The sequence below is a fragment of the Colletotrichum scovillei genome (assembly GCF_011075155.1).
Source record: "Colletotrichum scovillei strain TJNH1 chromosome Unknown Contig00004, whole genome shotgun sequence".
NCBI lineage: Eukaryota > Fungi > Ascomycota > Sordariomycetes > Glomerellales > Glomerellaceae > Colletotrichum > Colletotrichum scovillei.
In genome coordinates, this window is record NW_023336262.1 from 3,019,452 (window position 1) to 3,034,165 (window position 14,714).

At 51.8% G+C, this 14,714-nt stretch overlaps 5 protein-coding genes across 5 annotated transcripts; 3 read left to right on the forward strand and 2 right to left on the reverse strand.

Annotated features, from left to right (window-relative positions):
- Positions 1 to 1,668: 1,668 nt before the first annotated feature.
- HER10_EVM0012577 (multicopper oxidase) lies at positions 1,669 to 4,322 on the forward strand (the record flags this gene model as incomplete). Its single annotated transcript, XM_035481970.1, has 6 exons — positions 1,669 to 2,493; positions 2,588 to 2,677; positions 2,729 to 3,526; positions 3,587 to 3,763; positions 3,890 to 4,082; positions 4,138 to 4,322. 6 exons carry the CDS (start codon positions 1,669 to 1,671, stop codon positions 4,320 to 4,322), a joined length of 2,268 nt encoding a protein of 755 aa, XP_035335467.1.
- Positions 4,323 to 5,471: 1,149 nt separating this feature from the next.
- HER10_EVM0008181 (PA domain-containing protein) lies at positions 5,472 to 8,331 on the forward strand. Its single transcript, XM_035477713.1, has 3 exons — positions 5,472 to 6,538; positions 6,612 to 7,178; positions 7,252 to 8,331. The coding sequence occupies exons 1-3, from the start codon at positions 5,525 to 5,527 to the stop codon at positions 8,044 to 8,046; spliced, it is 2,376 nt and encodes a 791-aa protein (XP_035335142.1). The 5' UTR covers positions 5,472 to 5,524; the 3' UTR covers positions 8,047 to 8,331.
- Positions 8,332 to 8,927: 596 nt separating this feature from the next.
- On the forward strand, positions 8,928 to 10,449 carry HER10_EVM0002687 (uncharacterized protein). Its single transcript, XM_035472389.1, has one exon. It carries the CDS (start codon positions 9,221 to 9,223, stop codon positions 10,091 to 10,093), a length of 873 nt encoding a protein of 290 aa, XP_035334734.1. The 5' UTR covers positions 8,928 to 9,220; the 3' UTR covers positions 10,094 to 10,449.
- A 695-nt stretch (positions 10,450 to 11,144) lies between these two features.
- HER10_EVM0006763 (short-chain dehydrogenase) lies at positions 11,145 to 11,964 on the reverse strand (the record flags this gene model as incomplete). Its single annotated transcript, XM_035476340.1, has 2 exons — positions 11,145 to 11,720; positions 11,749 to 11,964. The coding sequence occupies 2 exons, from the start codon at positions 11,962 to 11,964 to the stop codon at positions 11,145 to 11,147; spliced, it is 792 nt and encodes a 263-aa protein (XP_035335038.1).
- Positions 11,965 to 13,281: 1,317 nt separating this feature from the next.
- HER10_EVM0005531 (TAM domain methyltransferase) lies at positions 13,282 to 14,673 on the reverse strand. Its single transcript, XM_035475144.1, has 3 exons — positions 14,138 to 14,673; positions 13,876 to 14,080; positions 13,282 to 13,819 (listed from the first exon to the last, which is right to left on the reverse strand). The coding sequence occupies exons 1-3, from the start codon at positions 14,601 to 14,603 to the stop codon at positions 13,360 to 13,362; spliced, it is 1,131 nt and encodes a 376-aa protein (XP_035334949.1). The 5' UTR covers positions 14,604 to 14,673; the 3' UTR covers positions 13,282 to 13,359.
- Positions 14,674 to 14,714: the final 41 nt, after the last annotated feature.

The following is a 14,714-nucleotide window of genomic DNA, read 5'->3' on the forward strand; positions in this document are numbered from 1 at the left end:
TGAAGAATCCGTCCAGAATTTGGTGAGGGCCGAGGTCTATACGAAAGTTCCTTTGGCATCGTCCAACAAGCACAGGACTGCAGGCCTGAGGGGGTTTTCTTGGTCATGTTTCTCAGGTACAGGCTGTCAATTGAAACCTTGTGCTCAACAATCAGCTTCTCAGTAAGGCAACATTTTGGTTGTGTAGCGACTGAACAGTACCCTAGTTGGTAAGTATCAACTAGGAGTTGACAATAGTTGCCATATCGGTTCAACTTGGTGCACTCTCAAACAACAATCAGTCAGTCTAGGTACCTCGTAAGTGATGTGGGGTGATGGGCTTCTACAACATCAGCTTCCATGTGTTCTCTTTTGGCCCCGACTTGATGGAGGAGCGAAATTATATAGTGAGAGAGAAGTGCTGGAGTAGATGGTATCATGAGGCCCACTTAGACCTTCGCTATCCAAGCCTTTTTAAGACCCTATCTCATGAGTACGGATGTATCGAACCCAATAAGTTCGATGTAAAGAGTCTGTGTCAATTGCCCGTCACCCATCAATTCTGGGGTGTGCCAGATGATACCTTAGTTAAGAACATAGCTCAAGTTGACAGGCTCCTGGCTGGGCTGGATTTTATGCACTTAAACCAGTGACAAGCGATTCAATCCCGGCATACACAGTGGACAGCAGTTCGCCGATCACTCCTGTCAAATCAGGGGACCATCGCCGCCGAGACGATTGAAGCTGCGGGGGTCACACCCTGATACTTCTTGGTCATACAGAGAAAGTCTATCCCAGACTCGTAGTGCGATCGAAGCTTTCTTATGATTCACATAACCGTGACAGTAGGTCTTGAAGGAAGGGCCAGCAGGCGAACACCGTGTAATTGAAACACCTATTCCGATGCACCGGAACTCGAGACGGGATGATTCTGGGCGTCGTATTGAGAGGCTGTTTAGCGAACGATAGTGGTCAGACTTTCCCGAACACGGGCCCCTGAACCCACCGGAAACTTGGCACCTCGAAACCTCCCCTCTATTAGACGCATATTTTCAACTGGAAAGTCTTCGTAGAGAGGCGGAGTGTCGCTTAAGAGATTGGAAGATAGCTTGATTGGGAATGCACATGAAAACACCACTTGTCTGACAAGGCGACGCAAGCCGATCAACGAACTGTGGTTGGAAGGTTTGTAAATGTCTAATTGGCTGAAAGTTTCCGCATAGTTTGGATCGCAGTTTCGCGTTTCATAGCGTCAAAATTTCCAGAGGAAAATTTCCAGAGGTCTGGAAGAGCTAAAGAAGAGTTGCAATTACCGAGCTGCTAAGCGCCGGGGCCTATCTCTTGTCTTTTCACGGGTGATTTATCCCGGAGTCCATCACCCCGTTTCGCCGAATATCTCGCCGACCGGATACAAGCAAAAAGAGAGGATCCCCGTTGCATCTTAGTGGTGGCTTTTCCCTTTATCCCAGCCGTTTGCCCCTTTTACCACGTGGTTCTTCGTTTTCTCGTGTTTCTTGTCAACCCACGCAGCGAAGGTTGTATGGTGAACATCAATTGCTAGAAACCCGGGGTGTCTGTCTTGCTGTTGGGCCTGTTTATTTTCTCTCTTTCTGATAGCGAACCCAGGTTCGTTGTGTATATTGTTTGAGCCGTCATATTTGTATACCTTCCCTCATTAGCGCAGCAACCATGAGCTCCGGCCTGGTCCCGCGGGACGGGACGCGCGACGAGCAAGACCCCATGCTAGGCGTCAGATCGTCGTCGGAGACTGACGTGGAGGATCGCCTGCTTCCCGACTCAGCCGACTACAGCGAGAAGGGCCACTACCGACGCCATGCGGGCCACAAGAAGACCTTTCGATGGATCATGGTACTCACTTGCGTGTCTATCCTGACACTCATTCCTTTCATTTTCGCCCAATTCTTCAATGTACAGACCAAGGACCGGCCGGCCGAACCGGCCCACGATGAGGATAATCATGAAGAAAGCCCCCCGCCGCCTCCGCCGCCACCACCGGCGGACCCAGTGCCGGAACTGACGACGACGATAACGCCAACAACGACTTCGTCTCTTGTCCCTACGCAAACACCGCAAGTGAATTTGACGCCTGATCAGCAGTTCAATCTGCAGACTGGATTCCAGGTGTCGAATGTGACGTCGATGCGGGAGTATGTGTTCAACATCACGCGGCAGCAGCACTCACCCGACGGCTTTGAGAAGTCAATGATCCTCGTCAACGGACAATCTCCCGGCCCTCTCATTGAGGCAAACACGGGAGACACCATCCGTGTCACGGTGCACAACCAGATGTTGAAGGAGAGTACCACGATTCACTGGCACGGCATTGACCAGAGAAAGTCGGTCTGGATGGACGGTGTCTTTGGCGTCAGCCAGTGTGCCATTCCTGCCGGCGAGAGCTTCACTTACGAATTCAATGTCACCGACCAGCGGGGCACGTTCTGGTGGCACGCTCATGTTTCAGTCCAAGTCACTGACGGACTCTTTGGGCCATTGGTAAGGTTTCTCTCATATTACTTCATGAGACATCGCTGGTGAAGCCTTGGCCTGTGAGCGCTTGACGATACTAACATGCTCTTCTACAATGTAGATCATCCACGATCCGGATGAAAAGATACCCCCTGTGGATGATGAAAAGATTGTGATGGTCGGAGATCTCTTTCATGAGTATGGAGGCACTGTGAGTTGACTCGGCCTCTATCACTCTCATTTGGTTCTCACAGTTTTCTAGCTCCTCACCCAGTACCTAAGCGCCAACCCACCTTGGGCACCTAAGAAGCCCGGTAGAGAGCCTCCTCCTGACAATGTCATCATCAATGGCAAGAACACATTCAACTGCTCCAGCATTGAAGGCCATGATTCAAACAAGGCCAAGTCAGGCGAGGACCATAGCGGCCACAACATGGAGAACATGGGAAGCCACAACACCCCGAGAGATGGTGCGCCTCCCCCCAAGTGTACATGGGGTTCCCTCTTCAATACACGGGTCAAGAGTGGCTCAACAGCTCGTCTGCGTCTCATCAACCACGGCACATCGACCCCCATCTTTGTTACGGTTGACGACCACCCTCTGCAAATCGTCGAGATTGACGGCGTCGAGGTCGCTCCAATCGCCACGTCCCGTGTGTATATGAATCCCGGTCAACGCTACTCCGTCCTCGTCCACGCCAACCAGACTGCCGGAAACTACCTGATTCGTGCCGACGCCGCGGTGCGGTGCTTCCACATGTCCCACAAGAACCATAAGGCGGGCATGATGCACGGCACACCTTTTGGGGCCACCGCCATCCTATCGTATGACGAGACGGATCTTGGCGTCCCGCCGATTGGCAAGGCGTGGGATCTTAACGCCAACTCGAACCCCGGCGTAGGCAAGGAGCCATGGGGAGACAGGTGCGAGGATCTGCCGCACAACCTTCCAAAGCCTGTCAGAAGCAGGCCGGCCTACGACGTTGGCGACAGGAATTACCATTATTTCACGTTCAAGCAGGAGCGCGTCAACGATGTCGTTCGTACACACGTCAATGATGTGAGTTGAAAGAACCTCTTGGCTGATCTGCTGAATGATTACCCTGCTGACAGTGATTAGACTCTGTATACACCTTTGACCGACGATGCCTCGCTATGGAAGGTCATGCAGCAGGACATCACACCAGAGAACCTGAACTCGCCGCAGCCGAAACTAGACTTCGGAAAGGATCAGTTCGTCTTGGTGTCCCGAGACGATAAAGCTGCCCAAATTGTAGTCAACTCAGACGCTATGATGGTTCATCCTTGGCATTTGCAGTAAGTTGCTTCACGACCATCCACTCTGAACCCATGACTGACCGTTTATCTAGTGGTACTTACTCACAAACTTGCTTCTACTCTCCGCCAACGTGCTAATCTATAGACAGGCCAGAACTTCCAAGTCATTGGTTGGGGCAATGGCCTTTTCGGAGCCAGCAAGACTACATGGAACTTTGACAACCCAATGCGCCGTGATACGATCACAATCCCAGGATACTCACACCTGGTGCTCCGCATAACAGCAGACAACCCAGGTGTTTGGGCGTTCCATTGCCATTATCTGTGGCACGCTGAAGGTCGGTTATCCACTTACTTTCCCAGGGCCCAAAACATGAACTAACATTGCCGCAGCTGGTATGTTCGTCTCCATTGCTCAGCGGATGGGCGAGCTCGCGAGTATGCTGGGCACATTGGACGCCAACGGTGATGCCGGTGCCATCAAGAAGAAATTCTGCCCCATGGCCAAGGCACAATCTGGTGCTCCTCTCGCACAGCCCGTTAAGACCGGGGCACCTAAACTGCCTCGGACCCTTTGATGTATGTAAATTAGATTGGTTGTGACAAGAGCTGTTGATAGAAGTAAATACTCGAGTACACATTTAGACACTGGATGTACTGAACCCGATACACTTGTGCAGCTACTGAGATTTTGAAAAAGCTATCATTCAGCGTGACAATGATTTTACCAATTCAAGATAGCTTCATTAAATGACGGCCCCGTCGCAGGTCGTCGGCGCCGGCAGAGCCGCATGATAATTGCCATTTGCGACCAATCAGTAATCGTTCCGACAGTCATCAAAAACGTAATTCCAGAAGAGGAAGGCCATTGAGAGTGAGCACTTTTCAATTTATCAGATATGATGGCATTTGGTTAGCGAAAAGCTACCGGAAGAAGTTGACCTGAACTTTACTGAATGGACTTGTGTGTTAAAATAACCAAAAACACGACAGAATAACCGCCGCTAGTGAAATCCCGCTCGTCGTTGGATCGATCGTGAAGCAAAGGGACTCCCCCGCATCTAGAAATCACGGATGCCGACGGAACCTTTGCATTGACTCCAGGCTGCAGCGCCCGTCCTACCACCTGGAGCTCTGCGGCCTTGTACCGAGCACCGAAAGTCGAGTGTGACAATGGACCGGTTTCTGCGGGATGCTACATGGCAATTTCCCAGCCGGGGTGGGCAACGTTATGCTAAACTTTCTTGGTTGATTAGCGCAAATCTTCAACAGTCGGCAACGTCGGACGAACATTAGTTCCTAGGATTAAGGTTGCCTGGCACTCTATTTGAGTGTTGGTAGACTGCCGCAAGTTGCGGAGTCATTAGCCAATCAGAACAACAATAAACCCCTGGTTTACATTATCTCAAGCTTTCTTATCCCGGCCCTAAGGTCGCAAAGGGTAGGTCGCTAACGGATACACGTGCAGACGAAAGGTGTTCCTGGGACTGGTCACTGCATGTCGGCTTCGCTTATTTGCGAGATCGCCAGGTACGAGAAGTTTACTGGTGCAGATTGCGAGACCCTCAAGGGCTAGATCCCGCCGATATGGTGCCACGGTATTGTTCATTCCGCCCCTGACATGGGGAAGCAATTCACCGTCCGTGGAAACTATGTCACATTGGAGTATATAGAGCTGTCCGGTTGGCATGTGGAATGCAACGACGTCCTGTCTTCAGCGTCAAGATCTCCTCCATACGCCAAGGACTCAACTCCAGATTGAGTTGACAATACCGCAGCAATGGCAAAGACTTCTCTCACCCTCCTCTTGGGCACCCTCTTCGCGGGGGCCGCCTTTGGTGCTGAGCTTCGCAAGACGTATATCGTCCAGATGAAGCACACCGGGGCCTCCGGTCTCCGACGCAGAGATCTGTTCGACTCTTCCCTCATCTCCGTTTCCGCCGATCCTGCCAACGTGCTCTACCACTATGAGAACACGGTCAACGGATACGCCGCCAAGATCACAGATGGCCAAGCTGACGCCCTAAGAGACCGGGACGACGTCCTGTCTGTCACTCTTGACAAGGCCTACCGCCTTCACACCAGCAGAACCCCGAACTTTCTAGGCATCGACGATGCCTCGCTCCTTGGGCGCGGGCTCGACATCGGCAGCTACCTGGATGAGAGAGACGACTACAACGGCACCAACCCAGAGTCCAACCTCATCGTCGGCATCTTCGACACGGGCGTCTGGCCCGAGAACCCCAGCTACAAGGATGACGGCATGCCGCCCATCCCTGCCAACTGGAAGGGCGAGTGCGAGATCAGCGAAGACTTCCCGGCCACCAGCTGCAACAAGAAGCTCGTTGGCGCGAGGGCCTTTTACAAGGGATACGTCGCCGCCGTCACCAACGACACGGGCTCTTTCAACTGGACCGGAGAGTACCAATCCCCCCGAGACGACGACGGACATGGTACGCACACTTCGTCCACCTCAGCCGGAGCCGCCGTACCGAACGCTAGCCTTTTCGGCCAGGCCTCCGGTACAGCTCGGGGTATGGCCGAGTTCGCTCGTGTCGCCATGTACAAGGTCTGCTGGAAGGAGGGCTGCTTCAACTCTGACATCCTCGCGGCCATGGATAAGGCCATTGAGGATGGCGTCAACGTCATGTCTCTTTCTCTCGGCCCCGATCAGCCCTCCTTCAGCGAGGATGATGGTTCAGCACTCGGTGCGTTCGCTGCCGTCCAGAAAGGTATCTTCGTCGCCATGTCTGCCGGTAACTCTGGTCCGGGAGCAGGCACTGTTGCCAACCTTGTAAGTATCTCTCGCGCTTCCATTCTCCTTTTTCGCTTCGCTCCATTGGTGTGGTAAGTTAACACTATCGTAGGCCCCTTGGGCTCTGACCGTCGCCGCAAGCACGCTTGACCGTGACTTCCCTGCTCATGTTACCCTCGGCAACGGCAAGAACTACACCGGTTTCTCTCTCTACAGCAACGGTTCCGTCACGGATATCACGCCTCTCCAGGCTGGCGAGGTGCTTCCCCTCGTCCACGCAAGCCAGGCGGGCAAGGGCAACGTCACCAACGCCAACCTATGCCTGGCAGACAGCCTTGACCCCGCCAAGGTTGCTGGCAAGGTCGTCGTCTGCGTGCGCGGAAACAACGGCAGAACCGAGAAGGGCGGCGTCGTCAAGGCCGCCGGTGGTCGCGGTATGGTCCTCGTGAATGCACCCGCTAACGGTGACGAGCTGATTGCCGATGCCCATATCCTGCCTGCCCTGCACCTTACTGCCTCAGATGGAGCCGAGGTGGAGGCCTACGCAAAGACCGGCAACGGCACGGCTATTTTGGACTTTGAGGGCACTAGACTCGGAGTCCCGGCTCCGCTTATGGCGGCTTTCAGCTCGCGCGGCCCGAACTACATCGTCCCGCAGCTCCTGAAGCCGGATATCACGGTACGTTACGGGAAACAATATCAAGTTGTGAGGGAGGCTGTGTATGATTGTCAATAGACTAACACAATGACAGGGACCTGGTGTTTCCATCCTGGCAGCCTGGGCCGGCACTGGACCTACCGGTCTTGACATTGATACCCGCAAGGTCGACCAGAACGTTATCTCGGGTACGAGCATGTCGTGCCCTCACCTGAGCGGTCTGGCAACCTGGATCATGGCCCGCCGTCCGGAATGGAGCCCGGCCGCCATCCGCTCAGCCATGATGACAACCGCCTACACAAACACCAAGGGTGCCAATACCCCTCTCCTGGACTCCTCCGACTCCAAGGCCGCGACCCCTTTCCTCTACGGAAACGGCCACGTGGACCCCGTCGCCGCCCTGAACCCGGGTCTCGTTTACGACATCGCACCCACCGACTACCTCCCTTGGCTCTGCGCCGTCAACTCGACCGTCGCCTTCACGACCGCTATCACCAGAAGCAACTTCACCTGCGCGTCCAACCAGACCTACAGCGTCTACGACCTCAACTACCCCTCCTTTTCTGCCCTTTATGATAGCGCAGCTGCCTCCAGCGGATCCTACACCGCCACCTTCAAGCGCACCGTGACCAATGTCGGAGGTGCCGGCACGTACAAGGCCGACATTTCTCTCAACGACGCTGACTTGGTCAAGGCCTCTGTGACGCCCGAGACTCTCACTTTTGAGGCGGCTGGAGAGAAGAAGACGTTCGAGCTGACTGTCACGATGAGCTCCCCGCCAACCGCCGACGCTACTTCCTGGGGCAGACTCGTGTGGTCTGACGGAACCCACGTTGTGGGCAGCGCACTGTCGTTTGTGTGGGGCATTCCGGCTCCAGATGCCGCTTAATTCCTGTAGACGTGAGACATTGTTGTCGCGCCGTTGCAGAACCTTCGTCGAAGCCTTTTTAGCTTTCTTTGTTTGTATGTTTTCTTCAAATCTGGAGGAAGTAGCCTTGTGGGCGGTTGAGTTATCTTTTCGAGCTGTGGGTCTTTGGGAAAAGCGAGAAAAGCGAGAAGATTGCTCGCGGGGCTTTGTAGAGCCGCATTCAGGCACAATGCCTGTAGCTGAACTCAATTCATTTTGTTAATCTCAAACCAAAAATCCTTCGTTGTTGACGTAATCTGGTATTCAACAGTATGTGATTTCTTTTCCTCTAGGCTGGCAATGGAATTCCGCCAAACCGTCAGGCACACGAGCCAAAGTCCCGTATCTTGGCCAAATCAAGTGTGGCCGTGTTGCTTGGTAGGGTCAGCACTAGACCATGTACGCCTTGGCGCTAGCGATAATTGAAGGATCAACTTCAGTATTGTGAAGGTTGTCGACGGAGTGAAGGATTCGCGGGATCAGCTTTAGACAAATGACGGATAGGCAAAAGGAACGAACCGTCAAGGGTAAGATGGACATATCGAACACCCGATACGAGCACCGACTTACACGCTAACTACGCGTGGCTTGCGACCCCTGCGTGGGCTTACTGGTGATGCAATCGCAACCAATAAAAAAGCTCTGCCTTACTCACTCTCTTGATATCGTGACCAAGCTTTGCGAGAAAAAAGCCAAAAACGAGTTATTTAACACTAAACTAGGTACTTTGGGCTTTAGCTGATGGCGCCAGAGGCTCTTCGCCGAGTCTCTAGTTTGAAATTGCATCTTTGTTCGAAAACCCGCAAACACGGCGGTCTTGCCCACTCATAATCACTCCGCTTCTCAATTAAGTTTTCTTGACACGGAAAATCGGAAAGGTTGTCTTCGTAAACTTCAGCAACCCATCCCGGGTAACCCTGGCCCCAGTTTCCACCCCCGGTGCGGCCGTGCCGCAGCCCGGTGGTGACATGTCATGTAAATGACGATCAGCCCCCTTGGGCAACTCGGGGTGCCTGGACGATCTATATTTACTTCCTGAAGGACGACATTCCCACGTTTTTGGTTCCTTTATCTGAACTTGTGTTCCCCAGACGGCATGTCACTTTTTCTTTGAAAGCTGAAAGACAAATCACATCACACATCAAAAGAATTGGCCATGCACGTCTCACTCAGCCGCTCGCTGCAGCTGCTGACGTTTTTCACGGGTTTCAGCTCTGCGGCGACGATCACGACGACGCCCACGACCTCCGTCGAAGTTGACCTTATCTTCCCGCGCAATGGCAGCACCTACAAGCCCGTCTGGCCTTTTCCCTTCGTCTTCGCCGTTCAAAACGCCTCGAAGCTCTGGCCAGAGTCTGAGGAAAAGAACTTTTACAACTTTTGGGTGAAGTGGGATCTCACGGGGTACACCGATATCAACAATGCGGATACGGGGCAGCTCTTCAGCTCGGGTGTCTGGCAAACCGAAGCCAAGAACAAAACCGCTGACACATATACCATCATCGACGCTTCCCGGAGAGACCTGGTCAACGCGACGCAGCGGGAGTTCCGCCTACGATACACGGCGACCATGTTCAGCGCTTGTCCAAAGAACGTCACTGGCGAGGGGCCGTCGTCAAAAGTCTACGACGTCTCGTACAATGGCACCGCCTTCTTCACAACCGATCCCAACGGACAGGTCCCCTCCCTTGTCGACACGACTTCCTGCCCCGACTTTGTCGGCAGTTTCCAAATCACAGGCAACAGCCACGACTATGGCGATATCTGCCCCGTGGTATCGGACAAGGAGCCCGCGTCTGAGGCCTGTGAAATCAAGATGGACGCGGCTCTGGAGACGCAGGTCAAGGCGGCGATGCTCACTCGTGCAAATTGCCAGAACGGGACCTGGCCTGACCCCGAGGGAAAGCTTTCAGCGTTATCTTGCAATGCGGTCAAGACCAGCGATGCGAGTGCCAAGTTGCTCGGCAGCCTTGTCACCAAGTCCTCGGCGCTCGTGTTGATCTTGGCCGCATCTTGGGCAATAGTCTGAGGGTCCGGCGTTGCCCCACACACACATTCACACATTCTATCTGGGCTGAAATGCCGTCATCAAATGTGGCGGCTTTTCAGCTTGGCAGCAGCGTTGATTTTAGCCAACCTTTGGCATTTCTGAAATTTGAACTCTTGTTTTATTTTGTACATATTGGAATAGCGGTTGGGCTAAAAGATACCATCCTAGACAGAGGGAGTTTTGGAGTTGCTTGTACGCGAGATGAGCCTTTCGCCGGTGGTGGTTGGATTATTTATCTTCACGGTTCAGTAGAATTAACTTCCCTTCAAAATGTACATATAAATCCGCCTTTTTTTTTCAAAAGAGAATTTAGTTAGAGTATAGCTCGTTTAGATACACAACATCCAAAGGCTATGCCAAGTCCTTTTTCAGTTGAAATTGCACAAAATACCATAGAAGCTTCACAAACATATTGCATCCTCTCTCTCCCAACTGAATAACAGATTTTCCATCTTGATTAATGCCTGGTAGTTGGAACCGGTATTCATGATCCTTCTCAGGTGGGCAATAATCGCGAGGCCTTTCTGAACTGGAAATATCGTCATTGGTTAGTTTCGATGGCGTCCACTTAGATCTGAAAAGTTGTGGCAACAAGATGTTCATGTATTTTGAGATCTTCTTAAATAGTCTGTCATAAGTCCAATCTGATGCTAAAGTAGGCGGGCTGTCAAGCTCACCTCACGTTAAGAGAGCATTCACTCTAGTCTGGCTTACCAAGCTATATCAAGCGACACCAGGAACCTCATGTTTGACCGCGTGCACGATTGAGTTGACACGACAACATAGCTTAACTTTTAAGCCATGACATAATTGGTAGGCTGGTTATTTCATGGGCTTCTTCTGAGTCCGCTGCCTTGATACATGCTGTTTTCGCCACATGTGAAAGTTGCGTACCCTGGAACGAGATGAACAGGAATCTAAAAATAGCAGTTGGTGATGTCCCTGAGTAGCCTGGTGATTTGAGGAGTTGATTACGATACCTAATACTACGCGCGTCACGCAAGTATACTCCCTGAAGTAGGTAAAGTATCTAGATATCGAACTTTTCTTTGACTAACTCTTCACTAAGCGCCCAGAGCTTGTCAGCATACTCCAGGTTCCTGTCAAATCCAGTACAATGCTCGTCATCAAGCTTGCAGCCAGCGATATAAAGGCCCTTTGACTCAAGGCTCGACAGGCCCGGGCTCGGTAACTCGGGACCCACGGCAGAGAGGACCGAGGGATCGACGCCTTGATCTAGTGTCTTGGCGGGAGTCTCGAAGCCAAGTTTCTTGACCCTCTTGAGTGCCTTCTTAATCTCCTCCGATTTGGCGTGGCGATTGATGTTTTTGGTGACTGCGCCGGGATGAATAGCGTAGGAGCCGATGCCATACTTGGCTTCCAGCGTCTGAGTAAGTGACAGCGAGTATAGAATGTTGGCCGTCTTGGACTGGCCGTATGACAGGAAACCAACGTAAGACTTGTCGGACCAATCTTGACCCTTCGAGAAGCTGGCCTTCTGAAGATCAGAAGTTCTTCTTCGGGAAGTTCCTCGGGAATCTTGCTGAGCTGATGTCTGAGAAATGAACCGGCGAGACTTGGTGTCCGTAGGAGCTGACGTTGATATCTTTAGTAGGTATGGGAGATATCTCTACTGCCTTGATAATCTTTGGCAGGATGCGGTTCTTGAGGAGGAAGTGGCCGACTTGATTGGTGGCAAATATCATTTCGATGCTAGCTTTGAAAAGTTGTAGGTCAGGAAGAGCCATCACGCCCGCGTTGTTGACAAGCATTTCAGCTTTGAAAACTCTCCTGTCTTTATCGATTTTGATGGCAGCAGCGCGTACTGGTGCCACAGACGACAGGTTCATGATGAGAGCATCATACTGGACCTCTGCGTAGGATGCTTTCAAAGTGGCGATTGAGACCTGACCCTTTCCGGGGATCGGCCCGCCAGAATGAGGCGCTCCGGACGCTGTGAAGCAAAGGCAGGAGCAGTAGCCAGAGCAAGACCATACGATAAGACGGTGGTAACGATAATAGTCTTGCCTGTGATGCTTCCAGAGTACGCCGCAGCAATTCATGTGGCTGACGTCAACCCGTCGAAGTCAGTTTTGGAGGGCATGGTGCCGATATTGATGACGGTGAACCACTTGGGACTAGAAGATCAAATCGGTATGACGATGAGCAACTTGAAAATTCTGCTTCTGATGAAAAGACTTCTCTTACCTTATATACTTAATTCGAAGGCGATTCTCGGGTCAAAAACTAAACGAAACCCCATACATTGAATTAGGGACACTCGAGGTACTCAATGGACTACAACTCGCCGAAGCAACGCGTCTACGCGTGGAAAAGTGGAAATATTTCCTCTCTTGATGCTTTCGAGGTTTGTACTTAACTACGATCCATCCCCTCTAAGATCGGGAAGTCGGGTCTAGCCCTACTCCAGTGGCGGGAAGGAGTGTCGAACGAGTTGTAAACGCAAATGAAATTGATTCCTAGTGGTCCCATGTTCCAACACGTGTTTAAAAAGGGCGGAAGCACTCCACATGGACACTATAACGACAGGGTCCAGCACCGCTAAAGACATAAGCACTTACACCAATTGGAACGACTTGCGGTCCGCACCTCAGCACTCAATATTGTATTCTTGACAAGAGCTGGGGCAGCTGGAAGCGAGAAGATATATCCTGGATGTTCAGTCATTACGATTTGGTGCACTACTACAGTTCTTCCTGAACATGGGTGAAGTCGTGGAGTATGGATACTTTAGCTAGTACCTTAGCTGTCGCTTTGTTCAAGTCAAAGCACGAGTTGACTTCACTTACCTTACACTGGACCTATTTTTGCATTTGAATAAGGCAGGCACTTACTTGAATCCGATGCAGTGATGGGCGAAAGGGACTCATAATTTCGTCTCTAAGAGGTAAGGGTAGACATGCAGAACGTTCAACACGCAAGGTACTTAGTCTGTTTTTATATACCATCAAAAACATATTGAAATAGCTTGAGCTGCGAAGCACAATTTTGATCAGGCTCATGACGGATGATGCATGTATGATCAATACTATGTCACTGTATCTGCGGTCTGGTCATTAGTGAACGCTTAATCCAGGCAGGGGCAATGGTCGATGGTTCAGGTGCTCTCAGTTACCATCACTTTCGAAGTTCCGATCTGGCTGTATGCGATGTAGCGCTGAGTTCGAAGTAAATACTAATATTTGAATTCAACCACAGACCATTCACTGAGAGTCTCTCAGCTCTCAAGCTCCTTCCACCGGCTTCTGTCCAGATAAAGCGTGATAGTAAACATAAGTATGGAAAGCCGCATTCCTGAGGTCTTTCCGCACTTGCATTAGCAACACTTCGACCTCCTCTGGAGTCCAGCCCAGCCCTCTCGTCAGAGGACCCATCGTAATAGCCTGTAGTCCGTCGAACAAGACCGCCTGAGAATACAAGCCAATGGTTTTCAGGTTGTCATCTTTGGGCCACCTCCCCAATGGCACCTTCTTAACATCATGAACCTGCGTCACGAAACCACCAGCCCTGAGACGCTCCGGGTTGGTCTCCGATGCGTAGAGCTCGAAGCCGAACTTGCCGAGTCCTTCTTCGATAAGGTTCGCCATCTTGGTTGGGGCGTAGTCGGGACCCATCGTGTCATCGTCGCAAGCGAATCTCCATCTCAGCTCTTGCAGCTCGATCCACCCGCCCGGCTTTAATACCCTGCTATTATGAGCACTATTTCTTGTAACTTGTCTCTCTGATGAATGGTTACTAACCTATATGCCTGACGCAGAAGCCTAGGCCAGTCTTTGATGAAAGGAGCCATGTGCCGCAGGTGGATGAAATCAACTGAGTTGTCCGGATACAGCCAGTCTGCCTCTGCATCGTCGACCAGGAACCTGACATTCGGCGGTACAAAGCCGGGTTGGATAGGGCTCAGGTCAATCCCATCGATATTAGCTTCTGGATAGTTGTCGCCCACTTTCATCTAGTCAGCTAATGCCGTTCTGTTTACGGTAGAGAAGTCTCTTCACGTACTATCGATCGCCCAAATGCCAGTACCGGTACCAATATCAAGAATTTTTTGCGGATTATCTAGAGGCGCACTGTGTAAATCTCCGTCGCATATGTGAACCACCAAAGCGTGCTTCATGTCCTCGCGATCCTGCTCAGGCTCATCGTTTGGACACAGGTATCGGCCTTGCTTGAATTTGTGGTAGCGACGCTTATTCTCCCATTCATAGTCACGAACGCTCGAAGACAGTGAAGTCGAGGCATTGGAACTGCCGTCGCTGCCAGTCTCGTATCCATCAGTGGATGGGTCTGGATCTTCTTCAGCCACAATCGCTGCAGCTGGTGACACTGGCGCGGCCGGTGACGATGCGACAGCAGCCGGTGATACCGGTGCTATTGGTTGGGTAGCATTTCCGGCATTTTCAGTTGTCGGGGGAACTTCAGGGGTCGCTTTCACAGTGACTGCCTCGCCGACGCGCCCTTCTGTCATATTGTGAGTTGTGGGTTGTGGGAAAGGGTTCAGACAAAGAGTCTGTTCAGGATATCTCGCTCAACGCAAGGGATGTTGAAGTGAGGGGAATAATGTCCAGCATGCAAACCA